This window comes from Micromys minutus, assembly GCF_963924665.1.
Source record: "Micromys minutus genome assembly, chromosome: 14".
Lineage (NCBI taxonomy): Eukaryota > Metazoa > Chordata > Mammalia > Rodentia > Muridae > Micromys > Micromys minutus.
Window position 1 is genome coordinate 29491300 of NC_137983.1, and position 20502 is coordinate 29511801.

The 20502-nt window shown below is 41.6% G+C and overlaps 1 protein-coding gene across 1 annotated transcript in view; it reads left to right on the forward strand.

Moving 5' to 3' along the window:
- Nucleotides 1–6905: 6905 nt before the first annotated feature.
- Nucleotides 6906–20502, forward strand: part of MTMR7 (myotubularin related protein 7) — a gene marked incomplete at both ends in the record, with an annotated part of 78124 nt that continues 64527 nt past the window's right edge. Inside the window, one exon of the mRNA XM_080928476.1 lies at nt 6906–6929. Within this exon, the coding sequence (XP_080784602.1) occupies nt 6906–6929 (24 nt within the window). The remainder of the gene's footprint in view (nt 6930–20502) is intronic.

The window sequence follows — 20502 nt, forward strand, 5'->3', positions numbered from 1 at the left end:
AGAGGAGAGAGACAGAGACAGAGAGACAGACAGAGACAGATAGAGACAGAGAGAGACTTTCATTCCTTCCTCAGCACAGGGGACTAGCTGAATTTGCTTAGGAATTTGGTTTTATGACTTTATTTAACCTTTATTACCTTTACTCTCTCGTAGCAGGTCTTGTCTTCAGTTATAGCTATATTTGGGGTTCTAACTTCAAAACAGGTTTTCATGGAGACACAAACATCCAGTCCACAGTAGTATTTGAATCTAAGGATGCAATGCAAAGGGAAGAAGAAGAAGAGGAAGAAGAAAGGAGAAGAAGTCTGAGTAAGTTGTGTCGTAGATGCCAGTGTCCTCAGGATGTCTAAGAATGTCACTGCCACTGAAGTGGATACTCTGCAGTGACTGTTTTCAAAGGATACACAAAACTTCACATTGTAGGCCCTTTTGAGACACCAACCCAGAAATATTTTTATTAGCTCTTATCATCAGCATCCAATTTTGTTCCAACTCCTTGACATTTGAACAAAATGAGGCCACTCACCCCAAATTGGCATCAGTCTGTACATCTGGCCATTCATCTTTCAAGGCATGTGAGATTTCCAGAAGACTGCAGGGATTTGCCCACTGGGACAATTACATTCCTTCCACCCCTTGTTTGCACAACATTGTTAATACTGGACCCTTAAGACTAGGGCCTTAGAATGGGAGAAGAATAAAGTTTATGTTATTTTTTAATCATAAATTAAAAATATATCAGCACAAAGGTACAACAAATTGTGGTGAACCACGTCCATAATCTATTATTGTATTCCCAGTTGCCAGGCTCCATAATGTAACCCCTATCTTCTCAGATACCTTCAGTGCATGTGAGTCTGGTCAGGTCGAAAGTCTATCGTGCTAGATCAGTACCCACCACAACCTAAGCCGCTGAAGAGCCTTTTATTGTTCTTGGCCCCACGCAGAGCTGATAACTTCTCTGAACAGGTTAGTGATATATTACCTCAGACAGTGGTAGGAACATAATAGGAAGCAACTTGCCCTTCCTGTCAAGAGACTTTCCCCACATGTCCTGGACTCCTGCAGATCCCTAGAAAATTCATTTTGGTGTCAGGAGCCCAACTGACCCCGGAGTTTAGCCTTCAATTTGTGGTACATGTGTGCTTTCTTGGGCCACTCCTTCTTTCTTCTGAAATAATGAAAGAAAATATCATTGTTATCAATGTAGTAGACCTTGGGATCCTGGACAAGTGTACTAACCAAAGTCCTGTTGAACAGTTGTGACATAGAGGCATAAAATTATGTTTCTGGTTGAAAAATAAACTGGTTTGGATGATGTAATAGTTTCTATCTGCTTGGCCCATGGAGTGGCACTATTTAGAGTTGTGGCCTTGTTAGAGCTGGTGTGTCACTGTGGGCATGGGCTTTAAGACCCTTACCCTAGCTGCTTGGAAACCAGTCTTCTCCTAATTGTCTTTAGAGGGAGATGTAGAACTCTCAGCTCTTCCTGCAACATGCCTGACTGGATGGTGCCATGTTCTTCCCTTGAGGATAATGGACTGAACCTCTGAACCTGCAAGCCAGCCCCAATTAAATGTTGTCCTTATAAGAGTTGCCTTGGTCATGGTGTCTGTTCACAGAAGCAAAACCCTAACTAAGACAGATGACTTTTGCCTGACTCAATGAACAAACTCGAGTCACTCTGCAAGAACTGCATCTGGTGGGGATGTTAATGATTTGCAATGAACCTCAAAGCCCTTAGTAGCGAACATGTAGAGATAAGCAAATGCAAGCTATAGAAAGGAGTTGGTTGATAACTGAAAGAAGTCTCTTCTGAGTCCAGTGGCCGATGTGGCTGAGTTTGTAAGAGACAGAAGAAGATGAGTCTGGGCCTTAAACAACAGAAAAAGGAAACGGTCCAGACAGCAAAGCACTTAAAGGTTTTAAGTGGAAGAGTTATAATGATGAAGGCTGCGTTTTATGAAGATTAATCTGGCAGCAGAAATCACTGTCCCAGCCAGGAAGAAACAATGGGGATCTGAAGTTGAGTAACAGCAGTGAAAAAGGGAGAAAGAGGATGCCATGAAGAAATGTCTTGATGTGGAGCCAGGAAGAGACAAAGCCAAGACAGTCTCCCAACCCAATAGGCTTTTAAAATAAGAGCCACAATACAGCCGGGAAGTGATTTGGTACTAGGTGAATGGATTAGCTCGGTTTTCCCAGTGCTTTTGACAGAAGACATGCTAAACAAACAAAAGGGGAGAGATACCTTGGAACATGGTTTTGGAGGTTTGCACACATGGTTGTTTAGCTCCATATGCTTAGGTAGAACATCGTGTCAGAAGGACGAAGAGAAGAAGACATTCACCTCAGAGGTGGCAGGAAGCAGAGTGACAGCAAGAGACTGAGGGTCAGCTCTAACTGCTTCCCAGTGAGCCTCTTCCTCGAGCCAGGTTCCCCAATTCCTGAGGTTTCTACCGTCTCCTGAATTAGTGGCACTATCTGGAACCACATGTTCAGCACAGAAAGGAATGGGAAATATTTACTATTCAAATACATAATATATAGCTAATACAATAAGATACAAATGAAAAGAAAAATACATTATATAATATATAATGCTATATAAATATAATTATAGCTAATAATATTAGATCTTGAAGGCAGGGGCTGTGGTTGCTCTCATTCATGCTATAGCTCCAACAGTTGGCATAAAAGCAGCCCACTATAGTGGTCTTTACTGCAAAATGTATTATATGTTTGATCTTGTGGAATTTACATAATCACCCTAAGAGAGGTATCATTAATTTATACCTCTATATTAATTACCCTTCACATTTTGATCAACGCCATGCATATATAAAATAGAAAACATTGTAATGAATATACTACACACATATCCATCTTTTCAGTGTGAAAAAGAGAGCTTTAAAATACTTGTCTTTGCCTGCTTTGGCTTCACTATTCAAAAATAGTATAAACTGGGTGGCCTAAAAACAAGAGACATCTTTTTTTTTTTTTTTTTTTTTTAACCACTCTGGAGGCTGCAAAGGTCAAAATAAAGATATTGGCTCCTTCGTGCCTGGTGAAGACCCACTTTCTGGTTTATAAATATCTGTCCACCATAATGTGCTTGAAGCAAAAAGATTGGGCTTCCTTGTGGAGCCCAATCTCATTCTTAACAGTACTAAGTGACTCATAAAGGATCTGCCTCCTCAGTTCCCCAACTTCTAATGCTACTGCCTCAGGAGTTCGAGTCCTGACATATACACATGAAAGTAGCACAGATATTCAGTCCATTGCGCCACAGTAGTGCACATTTTATGTACAAGAGGCCTGAAACTGAGGGTAGTCAAGGCTACAGAGTTAATATAGGTCACAATCAGGATTTGAATAAAAGCCTGTGTCCTTTGAGTACCTGAGTTCTTAACCATACCTGGCTTGTGACAAGTGGATTATTATTGCATGCATATGATTGTGTGCATTTGTGTGTGTGTGTGTGTGTGTGTGTGTGTGTGTGTGTGTGTGTAGATCAGAGATCAATCCTCTCAGGTGTCACTCCCAAGGAGGCACCTATCTTGTTTTTATTGAGACTGGGTCTGTGGCTTGTTTGATTAGATCAGGATGGCTGGTCACTGAGCCTGAACACCCACCCACTTGTCTCTGCTTTCCCAGGGGTTCGGTATTAGGCATTTCTTCCATCCTTCTTAGATCTTATATAGGCTCTGGGGATCCAAACCCATGTCCTCATGCTAATGTGGCAAGAGCCTTACCACCTGAGCTATGTCCCAGCCCCAAAAGGCCATCCCAATCGTCATACCTAGGAGGTAAATGGAACTGTACTATTTAAGGAGAGAGCTCAGGACTGGAAACACTGAGGTGGGAATCACATGTATTAAAGTGGTGCTTGACGGGATGGGAGGGAAATGAACAGGGAATGTAAGTGGCCTAAGGAAGGACACAGATTTGGCGTAAGCCCCATGTCTTCCTGGAGAGAGAACAAAATAAAGGAGACTATTTAAAACCCCTGCCTGCTCAGGGAGTTAAGAACTCTTTTTTTTGGCTGCTCTGATGTTTCTTTTCTGGTTTCTGGGGGAAAAAAAAAGGCAGAACTGTCTACAATCCATTTAGTGTTTTTCCCCCCTCTATATTTTTGGTCCAGGATAAGCCAAAGAAGCCATGATATTTTGCACTATCAAGTTGGTTTAAACTGTGAAGGTGGGGATGCCATTTTTTTCCCCTGTAAGACAATATCCCAAATGCATCTCCAATCTTCTCATATTGGTGCCTAAAAACATTTCTGTCAGAGGCTGGACTGGTTTGGAGATGTGCACTCCTCATTAGCCACAGCAATCCCGAAGGAAACACTATTTGGCATCATTGCCTGATCAGCAATTTGACTTGTCTTGGGAGAAATCTAACTATTCCAGAAAGACTTATAAATGTATGGCATATTTCCAAATATCTTTAGGCCAGTCAAGTTCACAGGATATTAGAAAAAGTTCCCAGTTTATATCAAGTATTTATTTAAGAACTCCTCCAGCAACATCAAACTTTAAGAGCCAAGTATCCGATCCTAAGTAACAGCAAAATAAATAAATAAATAAATAAATAAATAAATAAATAAATAAATAAATAAATAATTCAAGGTGCAAATCATCCTGGAGGTTTTCCTTAAGGAACCCCCCCTTTGTGAGCATCTGAGTCGGTTCCCCGTCATTTGCTCAGTGTTGGCTGTATCATGTTTGTAACTTAGTAGTCTCAGCTGTACCCCATTTACATCAATCTTTCGGCATCAGCTGTGACACTCTGAGTATGAATTGCTCAAACAATGACAGTGCAAATGATTACTCAGCTTTATCACCAGGATGAGTTTAGACACCCCGCGAGTATAGACATGTTGAAACTACACATTTTAATAATGTATATTATTCTCTCGACTTACTGCTCCTAAGATGCTTTCTACACAACAAAAACCAAACCCTTCAGTGTCCTCTTTTCTGCTGGGCATGGAGTAGTGAAAGCAGAGAGATATATGGTCCAATGATAACTATGAGAGAGTTCGTGTGGTTTTCAATAGCCACTGAATAGCCTCCACAATAGTGGGGCTGAGGACTAGTGGAGAAAGATTCCCCAGGGAGTTATCAGATCAAGGCAGATTGCTGTTAGTAGAAACTTCCTTCCCTATTAGTATAGTTTCATCATATTCTGTTAACTTATCCCAATAACTGGCTTATAAGAGATCAATTTAACTTAGTGCTTATTTTACAAGGGTCTTTTCATAAGTACAATGTTTTTAAAATCATAAACATTTTAAATTAACCTCGAGTTGTTCAGACTTATATCTCTCCACCCACATAGTACAGGTGTTTTCAAATCTATACCAGATTTGTGTGTAAAAATCGCTGATCCAGTCCACTGCTGATCAGCCTACCCGAAGACAGACAGAATACTGAAAACGCTTTATTTCAGGATTTTCCCCTGATTCAGAATATTCCCTCCAAACAGATGTAAGCTCCTTAGATCATAAAATTTAATTTGGAGATGAGGTCATACAGACAGGAAATGATGCTTTCATTCTGTAAATAAGGAGACTGGATGGAGCTGGTTTGAACTGAGATGAGAAAGTGCTGCTGACTAAAGCGGGACTTTGGGTACTTCTGATGTTATTTACGAAAACGAAAAAAGAAAATTACACTTGACTTATTCTTGTCATTTACAAGTGATGGCTTATGGTTTATTCCAATCGACCCTTCAGGGCTGTAGGAGGATGAGAAGGGTCCAAAACGTGTGAAGGGGGTGTGACAATTTTTAAAACGAATTCGACATTATGGAATACATATTTGGAAGTTTACGATGTGCCAATATCGAACAGGATATAAAAAAAAACAAAAACAGTATGTAAAGGTAAAGGAATTTACAAAAATGTCATAAACAAGGACCAAGAAAACAACCAAACACTACTCCAAGAATTGTTCTATGACATTTCAGTATGGCAGAGGGTGTTTTCTGTCACTGGCCTCCCTTGGTGGCTTAAAGGTACCTCATAATGGATGCTTTGTGTCTCTAGCTTCCATTTAGTTAGAGCTCCGTAAAGACAGCCAATATGTACCTAGCACAGGGTTAAGGGTTTCACATCTCTATCAGCATTCCAACAGTGAAGTCACATGGTTATGTGAGATGTGCGATTTGACAGCAAACTTATTAGAGCACAAACAATGTAATTAATCTCACTTTCATTCCAAATACTCTGCTGGCTGAGCCTGTGTCAGAATACAGCCAGAACCCACTAGACTATGCATACTGTGTCAGGGTGCAGTCATTTTTCTTTTCCTACCCCACCTATCTTGGGATGCTCTGGAAGGCAGCCAATGAGGGTGTAAAGCTGCACATATTCATTCGCATCTCTCCAAGAAGCCACACCCAACACAAGGCCCTCTTTGTGCCTTAGGAAACAGTAGTGCCACAGTATTACCGTTTTACTGCCTGAGTCTTTTTTTTTTTTTTTTAAGGATGGGGGCGTCTTTATGCCTCTCTTACTGTTCCAAGCTACTGGGCTCAAATGATTCTCCTGCCTCAGCCTCCTGAGTGGCTGGGATTACAGGCAAGCGCCACCACAGCCAGCTTGAAGATGCCCATCTGGAGAAGTACCTAGTGACTTGGGCAGTTAAGATCCAGACAGAGGAAGCAGGGAGAGCGAAGTCCAAGGTTGAGACCTGCAGGTGCGAGCAGGCGCAAAGCCGCTAGCCCAGGCCCGCGCAGGCGCCCAGCACAGCCCGGCGCACCTGGAGGAGGAGCCAAGCCCAGGACCCGCCCACACCCGCTCCTGCCAAAGCCCCCTCCCTGTCCTTCCCATTGCGCCGCACGCGCGCGCAGGTGCGTGAGGCCGCGCCCGCTGGGGACCCTGCAGACGCGGGTCCGCCATGGAGCACATCCGCACGCCCAAGGTTGGTGGCTCGGGCGGAGGAGGCAGAGAAGGAGGAGGGATGCTGAGCGCACCCGGCTACCCTGCCGGGAGCTGGACCGCGAACGAGGGAGGAGCTGGCGGCGTCCTAGCATCTCCTAGAGCACTGCGAGGCCGGTCTTTTCTCTTGCTAGCTCACAGGCAGGCCTAGCTGGAACCTCTTGTCCTTGGGGGGTGCGCAGTGGACGCAGGGGTGGACAGGAGGGGAATGGACCCCATTTGTCTGTTGAATAACGGGGTGCTGATAAACGGTTTTTCTCGCCTGGTTCTAGGCTTTACGGTTTTTCATTTACAAAAGGTGCTGCTAGCTCTGAGCAGTTGAAAGGGAAGCAAGCTTTTCCCTAGCAGGTGCAAAGAAAGTGCATTGTAGACAGACGGTTTGAACGAACTTGGAAGCTTGTTGACGCTAAGGATTCGGACTCATCCGATGCATCCTTTCCCATTCTGAGGTGGGGGCTGCTAGGGACCTACAGCTGAGCCTAGGATCCCTACTTGCCGTGACTGAGATGGCGTATTCTGTTTCCCGTTTGTTTGGCTCTTTGGGAAGGAGATGCTGCGTATAGATTTCACTTGTGAGTGTGTGTTAAACACACCGGTGTTTGCAACTGAACGGAAATGACTGTTTCCCCGAGTATCCAGTTAAATAAGACTGGAAGCCTTAGCCATTGTGCCAAATGCTGCCACTCGTTGTTGCAATATAATTTATAGTGAAAAGAATGATGGAGATTCCTATCTGATTTAAAAATCCTCTAGTTTTTTTTTTTTTTTTTTTTTTTTTTAAATCCTGTTGTCTATCTCATGTAGCCACCACACATTCCTTTCAGAATCACCATATTTAAAATCTAGGCCCCTGATTATATCTGAGTGCACAGAACTCACGTGATCCCAGGGATATTCTTTCATGGGAATGTAAATTTAATTACCTTGCTCTTTATCCAGCAAAAATTTATACCTACATTCAGAGACAGTTGCCCCAACCCATGGTAAAAGCCTCTTTAATATCATGTTCATGGAAAAATTAGTCTTCTGGCTTGCTGGAGAATGTCAGTTCCAACGGCGAGTTTAAATTGTATTGATGTTGCACTGTGGAATTAAATTGCTGCTTTACAATCAGAAAGTTGTAAACTTGGGAGAGAGTGCCGTAAACCACAAGACAGGTGGCTCAGGGCTTTCAGGGCTTAAGTGGTACTAAATAATTTATTCAAGAATGATGGGTTTAACCCATGGTTTTCTTTGTCTCTGATCAAGGGCATTCTTTCATGGTGAAGGGCCCCTTTATACAGGTGGTGTCTCCTGTGGATGTCGGCAGCAAGGATAACAGGGTATTGTGGTGTCCGATGGCATTCTCTGGTCCCATATGAACTTGGAAGAGTGCTGTCACTTTCTGGACTTTCCTCTGTTTCACCTCAGACAAAGCCATACATTTAAAACTGAGCAACAAGAAGTATTTTTTTTTTTTTTAAATACTGGTTCTCATCAGCACCCTCTAGGCCATGTAGAAATTTCTGTGTCTGGAAACGGAAAGAAACTGGTGGTCGGGATGGAGAAGTCACTGAAGTGTCTTGGAACCATGTGGCCATTAGCATTAGAGTAATAAATGATAACAAAACACTGAGGTTACACATACTGGGTAGATGAGGTTCATTCTTCTATTTCATTCCACAAGCATTTTGGGATCAAGCACTTGCTCCCAGTGAAAGGACTGGAGCAGCCACATGCAGGAGCTCCCAGTCTGGATGGGGTGCCAGTTGTGAACATGGGAGTATATGACTGAGACGGACATGAACAAGGTACACAGGAGGTAAAGAGGGGAATCGATAGAGGACCGATTATTACATGGCCCCTTGGGTCTCTCCATCCACTGGGTCACATGTGTATTTCCATGGGAAGATGAGGAAAGTCTTCTTGGCAGAGTTGACTGGTAACCACTGAAGGATTTGAGGCGCAAGAGCACTTGAGGCAGCTGTCATGTAATTCTGTAAATACACATTAGGATAAATACTTGTAACCTCAAAGACTCTGAAAAACACGAGATCGGGCTGAAAGTGAAGTTCATTAAGGGAGAAAACTTCCTTTTGTCCTGCGTTTTTAAGTCCTAAAGTAATTTTCACCATTCAGGAATGTCCAGCCCATAGCCATGGCAGTAAACTTAAAACAGTCTGTGAGATCAAACAAAGCCTAGCTGTAAGGTACTGGCTGCCCACATTGTGGGTGACAGTCATCTAGTAGCATCAAAAGGTTGAATATGTTGGGCTTGGAAGATGGCTCCGTGGGTAAAGGGTCTGTTGCACAAGTATGAGAATGGGGGTTTGGACTCCTAGCACCCAGTTTGAAAGTTGGGCATGATGGCACACACCTGAAACCCCGGCACTGGAGGCTTGCTATTGCTCACTGGGCAGGCAGTCTAGTCAAAACATCAAGTTCCAGGCGAGCCTGTCTGAGCGAGAGAGACAGAGCAGTATAGGAGGCCATCCAGTGTCAAGCTCTAGCATCTAGGAAACACGGATTTTAAACATTAACAGCTGCATGTGAAGAGTACAGCTACTTGCAAAACATGCATCCTCAACTGTGCAGTTGTTAGTGGTCATATACTTGCACTGCATGCTCTGTTATATTCTCAGGACAGCTGGACGGGAAGGTTTTTTCTTCTTCTTCTTGATATCATACTTGTAAGTCTTAGGTCGTGTATACATGCAAAGTTTGCTTAATGGATCCACTGTTCATTTGATGCACTATTTACCAGGATAGAAATGGGTTTGTTTAGAGGAAAATAAATGTATACATATATGATGTATAGTTACTTTCACATTGACCATGTAAGTTATTGATTTGCTCAAGGAAAACCGTAATGGCTGTTACAGCCTGCACTCTGGGGTGCAGTATTAGAAGATATGTATGAATAATTAGGAGTGCCCTATACACATTTCTTTCTCTCTGTGTGTGCCTGTGCATACACTTATTGAAGCTTTACATAGAGCATATGCTAAGCAGAATGTGTTTCAACCAGAATGGTCCCCTGCAAGGAAAAAAAATACTCCAAGAACTAGATGTGGTTGGGTGGAAATGAGGCTGTTCAAGATTACCTGTACTTTCACAGTGGAAATTGGGGTTTCTGCTTTGCTATTGGTCTTTTTACCAATCAGAAAACTCACCAGTCAGAGAATGTGCCATTGGAAGCTTAGCGATTATTTAAGCTCAAATCTTACTTACATCAAAAGGCCTCTGAGTTCCTAGAAACAGCTTGAAGTGTTGGTAGAATTTCATTTGTTTGTTGGGGTCTGGCTGAGAGTAATTTTTTCTTCTTTCTGAAAGGCATTTCCTCCATATTTGTAAAGTTGAGTTATTAACAGATTATACGATCATCTCTAATACAAACCTTTACATGTTTTTTGTTCTGACTCCCACTCCTTAGTCCGAGCCTTTACTGCAGCGTCTCCTCATCTGTTTTTTCCTCCCGGGGTAGTTCTATTATGACATATGGTCACACTTCACTCACTTTAATTCTGCTATAGCGGCAACCAAATACCTGGCAAAAAGCAACTTAAGGAGAGATGGGCTTGATTTGGCTCACAGTTAAAGGGCTTACAGTCCGTCATGGCAGGGAAGGCCACAATGGTAGAAAGGCAGAGAAAGGGAAACGGCATTGCTTAGCAATTTCCCCCTCTTTTCCCTTTTCTATCAGTCTGGGACCCCAACCCTTGGGTTCCAGTGTGAGTTTCTCCTCTTGGGAAACCTTTGTGGAAACGTCATGGACACAGCCCAAGCCGTGCCTTGTTTATGTCCTAGGTTATTGTTCTTTTGTTTTTGTGTTTTTTTTCTTTAATTCGTTCAGTTGAAATCAACCATCCAACTTACTCTGCCAACATTTTGGAGTGAATTCTCTCTGAACCTAGATAGAAAACAAGAATCCACAGAAGATTCTAGGGCTTTGTTTGACTGACCTGTCCCACTTCCTCAGCTTTATTTAGTGACCATTTCCTGACCAGGGCCATGGCCTTGGTAAGCTTATCTCGTGTGCCAGGTTCTCTTGTGTCTCAGGATCTGTGCACTGTCATTCGGTCACAGGAAGAGTTGGGGGGCGGCACACTCTAATCTTCTCTTCACCCGGCTGTCTCTCACAGTTTCCAGTTGAAAGTAATCTCAGAGAGGCCACCATCCATGTCCTTTGTCTAAACTAGACCTGCCTGCTGTTTGTTTTTCATGGAGCCATTTTGGTTTTCTTTTATGCTCCTCATTATGATTACTACATTCATTTGAGTGGTATTTGTTGAATGTTAAGCTTCCTGCCTTAACTGGGAGTCTCAAAGAAGGTGGATGTATTCACTCCTGCATCCACAGTCCCTCAGCAGTGCTTGGTACCAAGGAAGCAAACATTAAATAAATAATAATTTAAAGAATGAACAATAGTCTTTATTCCAGTACTTTATGTTTTAGACTAGGCATTAGAAATCCAGGTTTCATATGCATTGTAACTATAACTTGATTGTACTGCAATCCTTTTAAATGTGCGCGCACACGCATATATGGCATAGTGCATAGTGATTATATTTATATTTATTTATTTTTTTAAACGACTTTATTTTACAAAACAAAGATAAATGTACAGATTTTAAACATTTTTTGCTTAAAATTATACATTTTTGTCAGTACTGTTTTTTCAGATGTTAAAATAATTTTTACATAAAACTATGTGAATATATTTTTTAGTCAGTACTTGATTTTTTCAAGGGCTTGAAAGTATGCATTGAAAACCTAATAGTTACCATGAGCGTAAAGTACATGCAAAACAAAACGCAACATGGAAATAGTCAAAGTCTTCTTGTTTTGTAAATATATATATTTTTTTTGTTTTCTTTATTTCTTGGACTTCATACAGTCTGTGAGTTGTTTCTGGAGGAGTGCAAGCCTCTGGGGTTAGCATCCCAATATCAGTGACTACATATTATGTCTGCTCTTTTGTGACTGGGTTATCTCACTCAGGATGATAATCTCTAGATGCAGCCATTTTCTTAAGAATTTGGTTAAATCATTGTTTCTGGTGGCTGAGTAGTATTCCATTGTGTAAATGTACCACAATTTTTGTATCCATTCATCTTCTGAAGGACATCTGGGTTCCTTCCAGCTCCTGGCTATTATAAATAGAGCCGCTATGAACATTGTGGTGCATATATCTTTGTTGTGTATTAAAGTGTCTCTGGGGTATATGCCCAGAAGTGGAATGGCTGGGTCTTCAGGTAGTACTATATCCAATTTTGTGAGGTAACGCCAGACTGATTTCCAGAGTGGTTGTATTAGTTTGCAACCCCACCAACAGTGGAGAAGTGTTCCTCTTTCTCCGAAGCCTCTCTAGCATCTGCTGTCATCTGATTTTTGGATCTTGGCCAATCTGACTGGTGTGAGGTGGAATCTCAGGGTTGTTTTGATTTGCATTTCCCTGATGGCTAAGGATGTCAAGCACTTCCTCAGATGTTTCGCGGCCATTCGGTGTTCCTCAACTGAAAATGTTTTGTTTAGCTCTGTACCCCATTTTTTAATAGGGTTATTTGATTCTCTGGTGTCTAGCTTTTTGAGTTCCTTGTATACATTGGATATTAGGCCTCTATCTGATGTGGTGTTGGTAAAGATCTTTTCCCATTCTGTTGGTTGCAATTTTGTTTTTTTGACTATGTCCTAAGCCTTACAGAAACTTTGCAATCTCATTAAGTCCCATTTGTTAATCTTTGACCTTAGAGCTTGAGCCATTGGTGTTTTGTTCAGGAAATTTTCTCCTGTGCCTATGTGTTCTAAGGTTTTCCCTACTTTCTCATCTAATAGTTTCAGTGTATCTGGTTTAATGTGGAGATCTTTGATCCACTTACACTTGAGCTTTGTACAAGGAGATAAGAAAGGGTATATTTTCATTCTTTTGCATGCTGAGTGCCAGTTGGACCAGAACCATTTGCTGAATAGGCTGTCCTTTTTCCATTGAATGTTTACTGCTCCTTTGTCAAAAATCAGGTGACCATATACATGAGGGCTCATTTCTGGATCTTCTATTCTATTCCATTGATCCACATGCCTATTTCTGTACCAGTACCATGCAGTTTTCAGCACAATTGCCTTGTAATATAGCTTGAGGTCAGGGATAGTGATTCCCGCAGATGTTTTTTTGTTGTTGAGGATGGATTTCGCTATTCTAGGTCTTTTGTTATTCCATATGAAATTGCACATTGATCTTTCCAGTTCCATGAAGAACTGGGTTGGAATTTTGATGGGGATTGCATTGAATCTGTAGATTGCTTTTGGTAGGATGGCCATTTTTAAGATGTTGATTTTTCCAATCCATAAGCATGGGAGATCTTTCCATTTTCTGAGATCTTCCTCAATTTCTTTCTTTAGAGGTTTGAAGTTCTTGTCGTACAGGTCCTTCACTTGCTTAGTTAGAGTCACACCAAGGTATTTCATAGTTTTTGTGACGATTGTGAAGGGTACCTTTCCCCTAATTTCTTTCTCCACATGATTGTCCTTTGAGTATAGGTAGGCTACTGATTTGTTCGAGTTAATTTTGTATCCAGCCACTTTGCTGAACTTGTTTATCAGCTGTATAAGTTCTCTGGTGGAATTTTTGGGGTCACTCAAGTACACTATCATGTCATCGGCAAAGAGTGATGTTTTTATCTCTTCCTTTCCGATTTGTATCCCCTTGATCTCCTTTTGCTGTCTAATTGCTCCAGCCAGGACTTCCAGTACTATGTTGAATAGGTAGGGGGAGAGTGGGCAGCCTTGTGGAGTCCCTGATTTTAGTGGGATTGCTTCAAGTTTCTCGCCATTAAGTTTGATGTTGGCTGTTGGTTTGCTGTATATTGCTTTTATTATGTTTAGGTATGGACCTTGGATTCCTGTTCTTTCCAGGACTTTTAACATGAATGGGTGTTGGATTTTGTCAAATGCTTTCTCAGCATCTAGTGAGATGACCATGTGATTTTGATCTTTGAGTTTGTTTATATGGTGGATTACGTTGATGGATTTCCTTATGTTAAACCATCCCTGCATCCCAGGGATGAAGCCTACTTGGTCATGATGAATGATCGTTTTAATGTGTTCTTGGATTCGGTTTGCAAGTATTTTGTTCAGTATTTTTGCATCAATGTTCATAAGTGAGATTGGTCTGAAGTTCTCTTTCCTTGTAGGATCTTTGTGTGGTTTAGGTACGAGGGTTTTTGTAGCCTCAAAAAATGAGTTAGGTAGTATTCCATCTGATTCTATCTTTTGGAATAGTTTGGAGAGTATTGGTGTTATATCCCCAATAAATGTCTGATAAAATTGTTCACTGAACCCGTCTGGACCTGGGCTTTTTTTGGTTGGGAGACTTTTGATGACTTCTATTTCTCTAGGTGTTATAGGGTTATTTAGATGGTTTACTTGGTCCTGGTTTAACTTTGGAATCTTGTATCTGTCTAGGAATTCGTCCATTTCCTCCAGATTTTCCAATTTTGTGGAGTATAAGTTTTTGTAGTAGGATCTGATGATTTCTTGAATTTCCTCAGTTTCAGTTGTTATGTCCCCACTTTCCTTTCTGATGTTGTTAATTTGTATACTCTCTCTTTGCACTCTAGTTAGTCTTGCTAGGGGTTTATCAATCTTGTTGATTTTCTCAAAGAACCAACTCTTGGTTTTGTTGAGTTTTTCAATGGTTCTTTTTGATTCTATTTGGTCTATTTCTGCCCTAATTTTGATTACTTCTTGCCATCTACTCTTTTTGGGTATATTTGCTTCTTTCTGTTCTAGGGCTTTTAGCTGTGCTGTCAGGTTGCTGATGTAAGCTCTCTCCAGTTTCTTTTTGGAAGCACTTAGGGCTATGAGTTTTCCTCTCAGTACTGCTTTCATTGCATCCCATAGGTTTGGGTATGTTGTGTTTTCATTTTCGTTGAATTCTAGAAAATCCTTAATTCCTTTTTTTATTTCTTCTTTGACCCTGCTATCGTTTAACAGAGCATTGTTTAGTTTCCATGTGTATGTGGGCTTTCTGTTGTCTTTGTTGTTGTTAAAGACCAGCCGTAGACCATGGTGATCTGACAGGATGCATGGGAGTATTTCAATCTTCTTATATTGATTGAGGCTCTCTCTGTGTACAATTATATCAAGTCAAATATGCAACCTAGTGGTTTTAGTGTGTGTGGAGCGTCGCACAAGCATCGTTGTTCTCCAGTTTTGAACACGTTCATCAAGCCCAGTGAAATCATGGCTTAGCCTTGGTTTATAAAGTCTTAAACTTACACGAGTCATTTTTGCTGTTGTTTGCTTGTTTTCCATTGGACTAAGACCGTGGCTTAATCCTGCTTCGGCTCCTCACACCCATCTTCCCATCCTCTGGGGTTGGTACTGTGCACTGTATACCAGGTCTGCTTCTGTTACCTTGTTCCTCGTCAAGATCAACTAGGCTGTGAGCATTCTTAGCAGCTGATGCCATTTGCCCCATTTCTTAGGACCCTGGCCTTGGTGACACCCCCCTAAATAGTTCATCAGAGAAGGAAGGGAAGTACTTTTGAAATGATGATGCGAGTGAATCCTGATGTCCCTGATGATTGATGGTTTCCTTTTTTAGGCTGACACAAAGTTCCATTAAGTCACTAATTTTAGAATCCTGCCTAGAGTGAATGTCAAAGTGACCAATTTGACTGTCTTTTCCATTTGGGAATAGTCATCCCATTTGCGTGCTCTCTGTGTGACATTAAGACTTGAGATTCTCTTTCTCTCCGCCGGTCACCATCGTTATAGCACTGGAATGGGGGTTTTCTCTTTTATTTAGAAGACTGTCTGCAGATGAGAAAAGTACTAGGGCATGCGCGCATGTGTGTGGGCGCTGCCCACATCTGAACATTTTTATTACCCCCATAGAAACCCCATACTCACTAGTGATCACAGCCCAGTTCTCTTTCTCCTTCCTGCAGCGACCAGGAATTCACTTTTTATCTGTGCTATATTTTCTTTCTGGAAATCTCATATGAATTGAACCATAAAATATGTGGCTGTTTATGGCTTTTAAAACTTGATTTCTGGATTTGCTGAGATTGTGGTGTTACTCTGGCTGTTGGTAATTCTACTGTGAGCTTATGTGTATGGATTTTTCATGTGGACCCGTGTTTCAATTTTCTTAACAGTGTCTTTTCTTTAAGAGTAGAATTGCTAAGTTATGAGAACGTTTTCTTAGCATGTTTAGGGCTTTTCTAAATTGTCCAGCGAGGCTATACCATGCCTCCAACAATGTCTACTGTTGCAGCTTCTGATTGGTTGATTTTCTTCCCCAACTCTTGTTAACTATCCTTTGTTTTAGTCCTGTATTAGTTAATGTGACAGTACCAGAGGATGAGCTGCCTTGCTCAGTTAGGAGGGTTTGGTCCATGATTGCTTGGCTTAGTTCCGTTGGGTTGAACATGGTGACAATAGGCATGTGTGATGGAGGAGGTTCCTCATGGTTGACAGGGAAGGAGACTGAGTGGGTATAATCTGAAGACCCGTGCCCCCAGTGACCCACTTCCTGTTAGGACCCACTTTTAAAGTTTCCAGAAGCTCCTCACATAGTGCTGTCAGCAGGAGACAGAGTGTGCCACACATGAGCCTGTCTGGGGTTATTTCACATTTAAGTGCTGATCCCATTCTGGTTGGTGTGAAGTGGTCTCTCTGTTTTCCATTTGTATCCCCTAATGACTGAAGGGGTTAAGTGTTCTCTGGTGGGCTTAGTAACCATTTGTGTAGTTTCTTTGGGTAACGTTACTTAAATCCCTTGCTTATTTTGAACTTGAGTTTTAATTTCTCCAGATTTTTAAAAGAAATTATTTTTTAAAGTCACTACTGCATGCTAATAGTACATACTAGTAGATATCACTATTGAGTTTCCGTGGACACGTATGTCCTGTTGTGGTCATGTCCAGTTTCCCATGTGTCCTCTCCTTTAATATTTTAATTGTTGAATTGTGAGAGTTCTTCTGGATGTTATTTCTAGTCAGATATCTGAGTTGTCAGTGTTTGCTCTGCCGTTCTAGAGGCTTCCCTTCTACTGTTTTGGTAGAGTTTTTTTTTCACTTTTGGCTCCGAGATGGTATCATGTATCTCAGGCTGGCTCTGTACTTTTGATCTTGCTCTGTAGCTAAGCCCAGGGTGACCTTAAACATCTGGTCCTACCTTCATCCATCCGAGATGATGTGCATTGGCCGCCATGTCTGGTTTAAGTGATGCTGGTCTGTGGGGAAGCAACCCAGCGCTCTTGCGTTACCAGGCAACACAAGCCAAGTCAGTGCAGTGCGATGCCAGTCTCCCATCTGAGCTGCATCCTTGAGCCTTTGTTAGCATCGTGTGAAACATGGAGGTTTATGTCGGTTCATGCAGCATTCATGACTTGTTTGTTTGTCCTCGGTGTGTGGGGGCAACCATGGTTTTGCTGCCGAGTCTTTATATTTTTAAGGTCAGTGTTTCTGAATATCAAGGTTATGTAGACATTTATTTGGAAAAGCATAACAAAACCAAATGATGCATAATCTCAACACCCAGAAAAAGCTACTTCTCTATAGAATACCAGTCCTTTTCTTTTTGTCTAAATAGAATTAAAATTTAAAGCAAAATGGTTCCATATTCTCTCTCTTTCTGTGTGCTTTTTTATTGAATAGTCTTCTGAAAAAATGACTTTTAATAACCTTGCAGATTATAATTACACTCTGTGGTTTAACCACGAGTTATTTACGGAGATGGTTCTTGTGTGGGTCATTTACATTTTTATGCTTTGGTTCTGCACTATCTGAAGGATGGTGTATAGTGAACAGCTCTCTCTCTCTCTCTCTCTCTCTCTCTCTCTCTCTCTCTCTCTCTCTCTCTCTTTCTGTCTCTCTTGGGAAGGCAGTTCAATCTAAGTAGCATAGAGTGACATCATCCCCCCCCACTATAATAAATATAGTGTTTTCTCTACAGGCAAGGGATCTTCAGGTTTGTTGGAATCCTACTTACATGGCTTGATATTTCTATAAATTCTGAGTTTGAAAAGTCCCCGTCTATGACACAGATCTACTTCTGTAGGTTATCCATGCAGACTCTTCGTATTGTCCCCTGGACACAGTGAAGAGGCAGGCTGGGGAGCCAGTGTGAACTTGAACTCTTGATGTGCAGTGAACAACAGCATCTTCTGTTTCTCACCCAGGCTCTTGTGTCTATAGGGAATTCTGGGAGGCCGCTTGTTATACTGCAAGTCAGAAGTCTCAGGTACTTCCTCATCCTTAAGATAAACATTTAATATTTAATTTCTCTGATATTTGGCTGGTCCCCATTTTATCACTAATAAATAACCACAGTAAACATTGTATTTAAGTCATTGTGCAGAAGTCTGCATTGCCTATGTTCTATTCTTTGGTTCCATCTCTACATATGTTTTAAAGTTTTGTTTTTTGTTTTTTAATGACTTTTTAATGTTCTCTTCCCGAGTTTTGTGTGGTACTATTATAGTAGATTTAAAAAATAATAATTCTTGAATATGACAAGTGATTTATGGGCTTATGTTTCTTGCTTACTGGTAACATTGAGCTTCTCTTGTAGCTGCTTACAGCTACAGTAATTTGGTAGCGATGAAAGCCGTTCTATAGAGCACTGTGGCCACTGTACTGCACAGTGTTCTATGGCTTTCCCCGGGACCATCCACCTAGTCCTCAGTCAGGGTCTCAGGCAAATGCTGTCCATCGTTAGCCTCACTTCACAGCAGCGGAAACTGAGGTTAGGCAGGTTTTTCCGGTAGGAGAGGCAGAGTGAGAATCATGCAGTGTGCTGGACATTCTGTATGCTTTACCCTATTTGATGTCCCTGAAGTGAAAGAGCATCTTGAGGGTGTATGCCCCATAGGCCCAGGCCTCCTGCACCATCACAGTTTGCATCTGTGTTCTCAAACATTCTGGTCACCTTTCCTTTATACTGCAATTTGAGTTTCCCAAAAGAACCAGGCGCAGCACTGATTGCCCAGTATTGCCCAAGATGTTTGACAACTGCAGAGGTGTGATCGAATGTGGTCTCTCACTTCAGAGGCCAAGTGGGGACATTTGTGGGGACGAACCCTTAAAGTACTGCCGAGGAAGTTTATTTTTTTTTTAGTTTCCCAAAAGCTAAATTCTCACAGTTGTGTTAAGCATTCCTCAGAATCATCTGTTCTTAGAGCTGAAGGGATGGCTAAGTGAGTGAGTGGTTGCTTCCTCAAGCATGAGGACCTGAATTCCATTCCAATCTCCCATGTTAAAAACAGGGGCAGGCTGCAAGCAGGGCATTGTGATGAGCAGGGACACCAGGACATGCTAGTCACAAGCAGAGCCCTCAAACTCAAGTTTCCAGTTCATTGATAAGACCCCATCACAGGAGAATAAGGCCTACAGACTCTCTCCCTCTCCCTCTCCCTCTCCCTCTCCCTCTCCCTCTCCCTCTCCCTCTCCCTCTCCCTCTCCCTCTCCCTCTCCCTCTCCTCCCCCTCAGAGATGCACACATACTCATACACAGACATACACACCCATATACATACACACACTCATACACAAACATACTCATAGACATACACACTCACACACACATATATACACTCATACATAGACATACAGAAACACATACATAAGCACATACTCACAGACACACATACATAGACATACACACATACACTCACAGATATACATACATAAACATACAAACATACACACACTCAGACACGTACACACAGACACACACTCAAACACACACAGAAACACACACTCATACATAGACATATACACAACACACACACTCACATACACTCTCTCTTACACAGACACATACGCTCACATACACAGACAGACACACACATATGTTCTCTCTCTTTCACACACACACACACACTCTGACTCACAGAGGTGTTCATGCTTTCTGAAATCCTCCCTTCTAATAGGTTTAGCAATACTTGGATGAAGTTTTGCTGTCCTCAGTCAGCCTTTGATATTTAGGGCACACAGTTTGTCATAGAACTAAAGAATTCTTCATTCTCAAATTGTGTTTTCATTCATACAGTGTAGAGTGCATCTGGCTGCCAGTATCTTTTTAAGTAGCTGGATAAAGACTATGAATATGCTGGTGTGTGTGTATGTTGTGGGAGAACTCTGAGAGGACATGACTGGGAGTCAGGACTGTTCTTCATACATAACAATGACAAGTTTTCCAGATAAAACGACTTTTGTTTAGAAATCTAATTTTAAGACAGTTTTCAACCCACAGATGTTCGAAAATGAACTCCTGTATTTGTTAACAGTTATTTACCCTTTGTATCTTTCTGTATTGTAGACACCCTCTAATCTGCTCTTTTGTCTTACAGATTTGCCTTTTATGGGTATTTTATATGAAAGGTGTTATGTGATTCACCGAGCCTAACGGCTTCTTTCAGTTAGTATAATGTTTTGGGGTTCATATAATCTTTAGCATATATTATTAAATAATTGTCTTGAGACAGGGTTTCTGTAGCTCACATTGGGTGCAGAGCACTTTGAACCCCTGGGCTGCTGCCTTCTCAGTGCTGGAGCTACAGACATGCC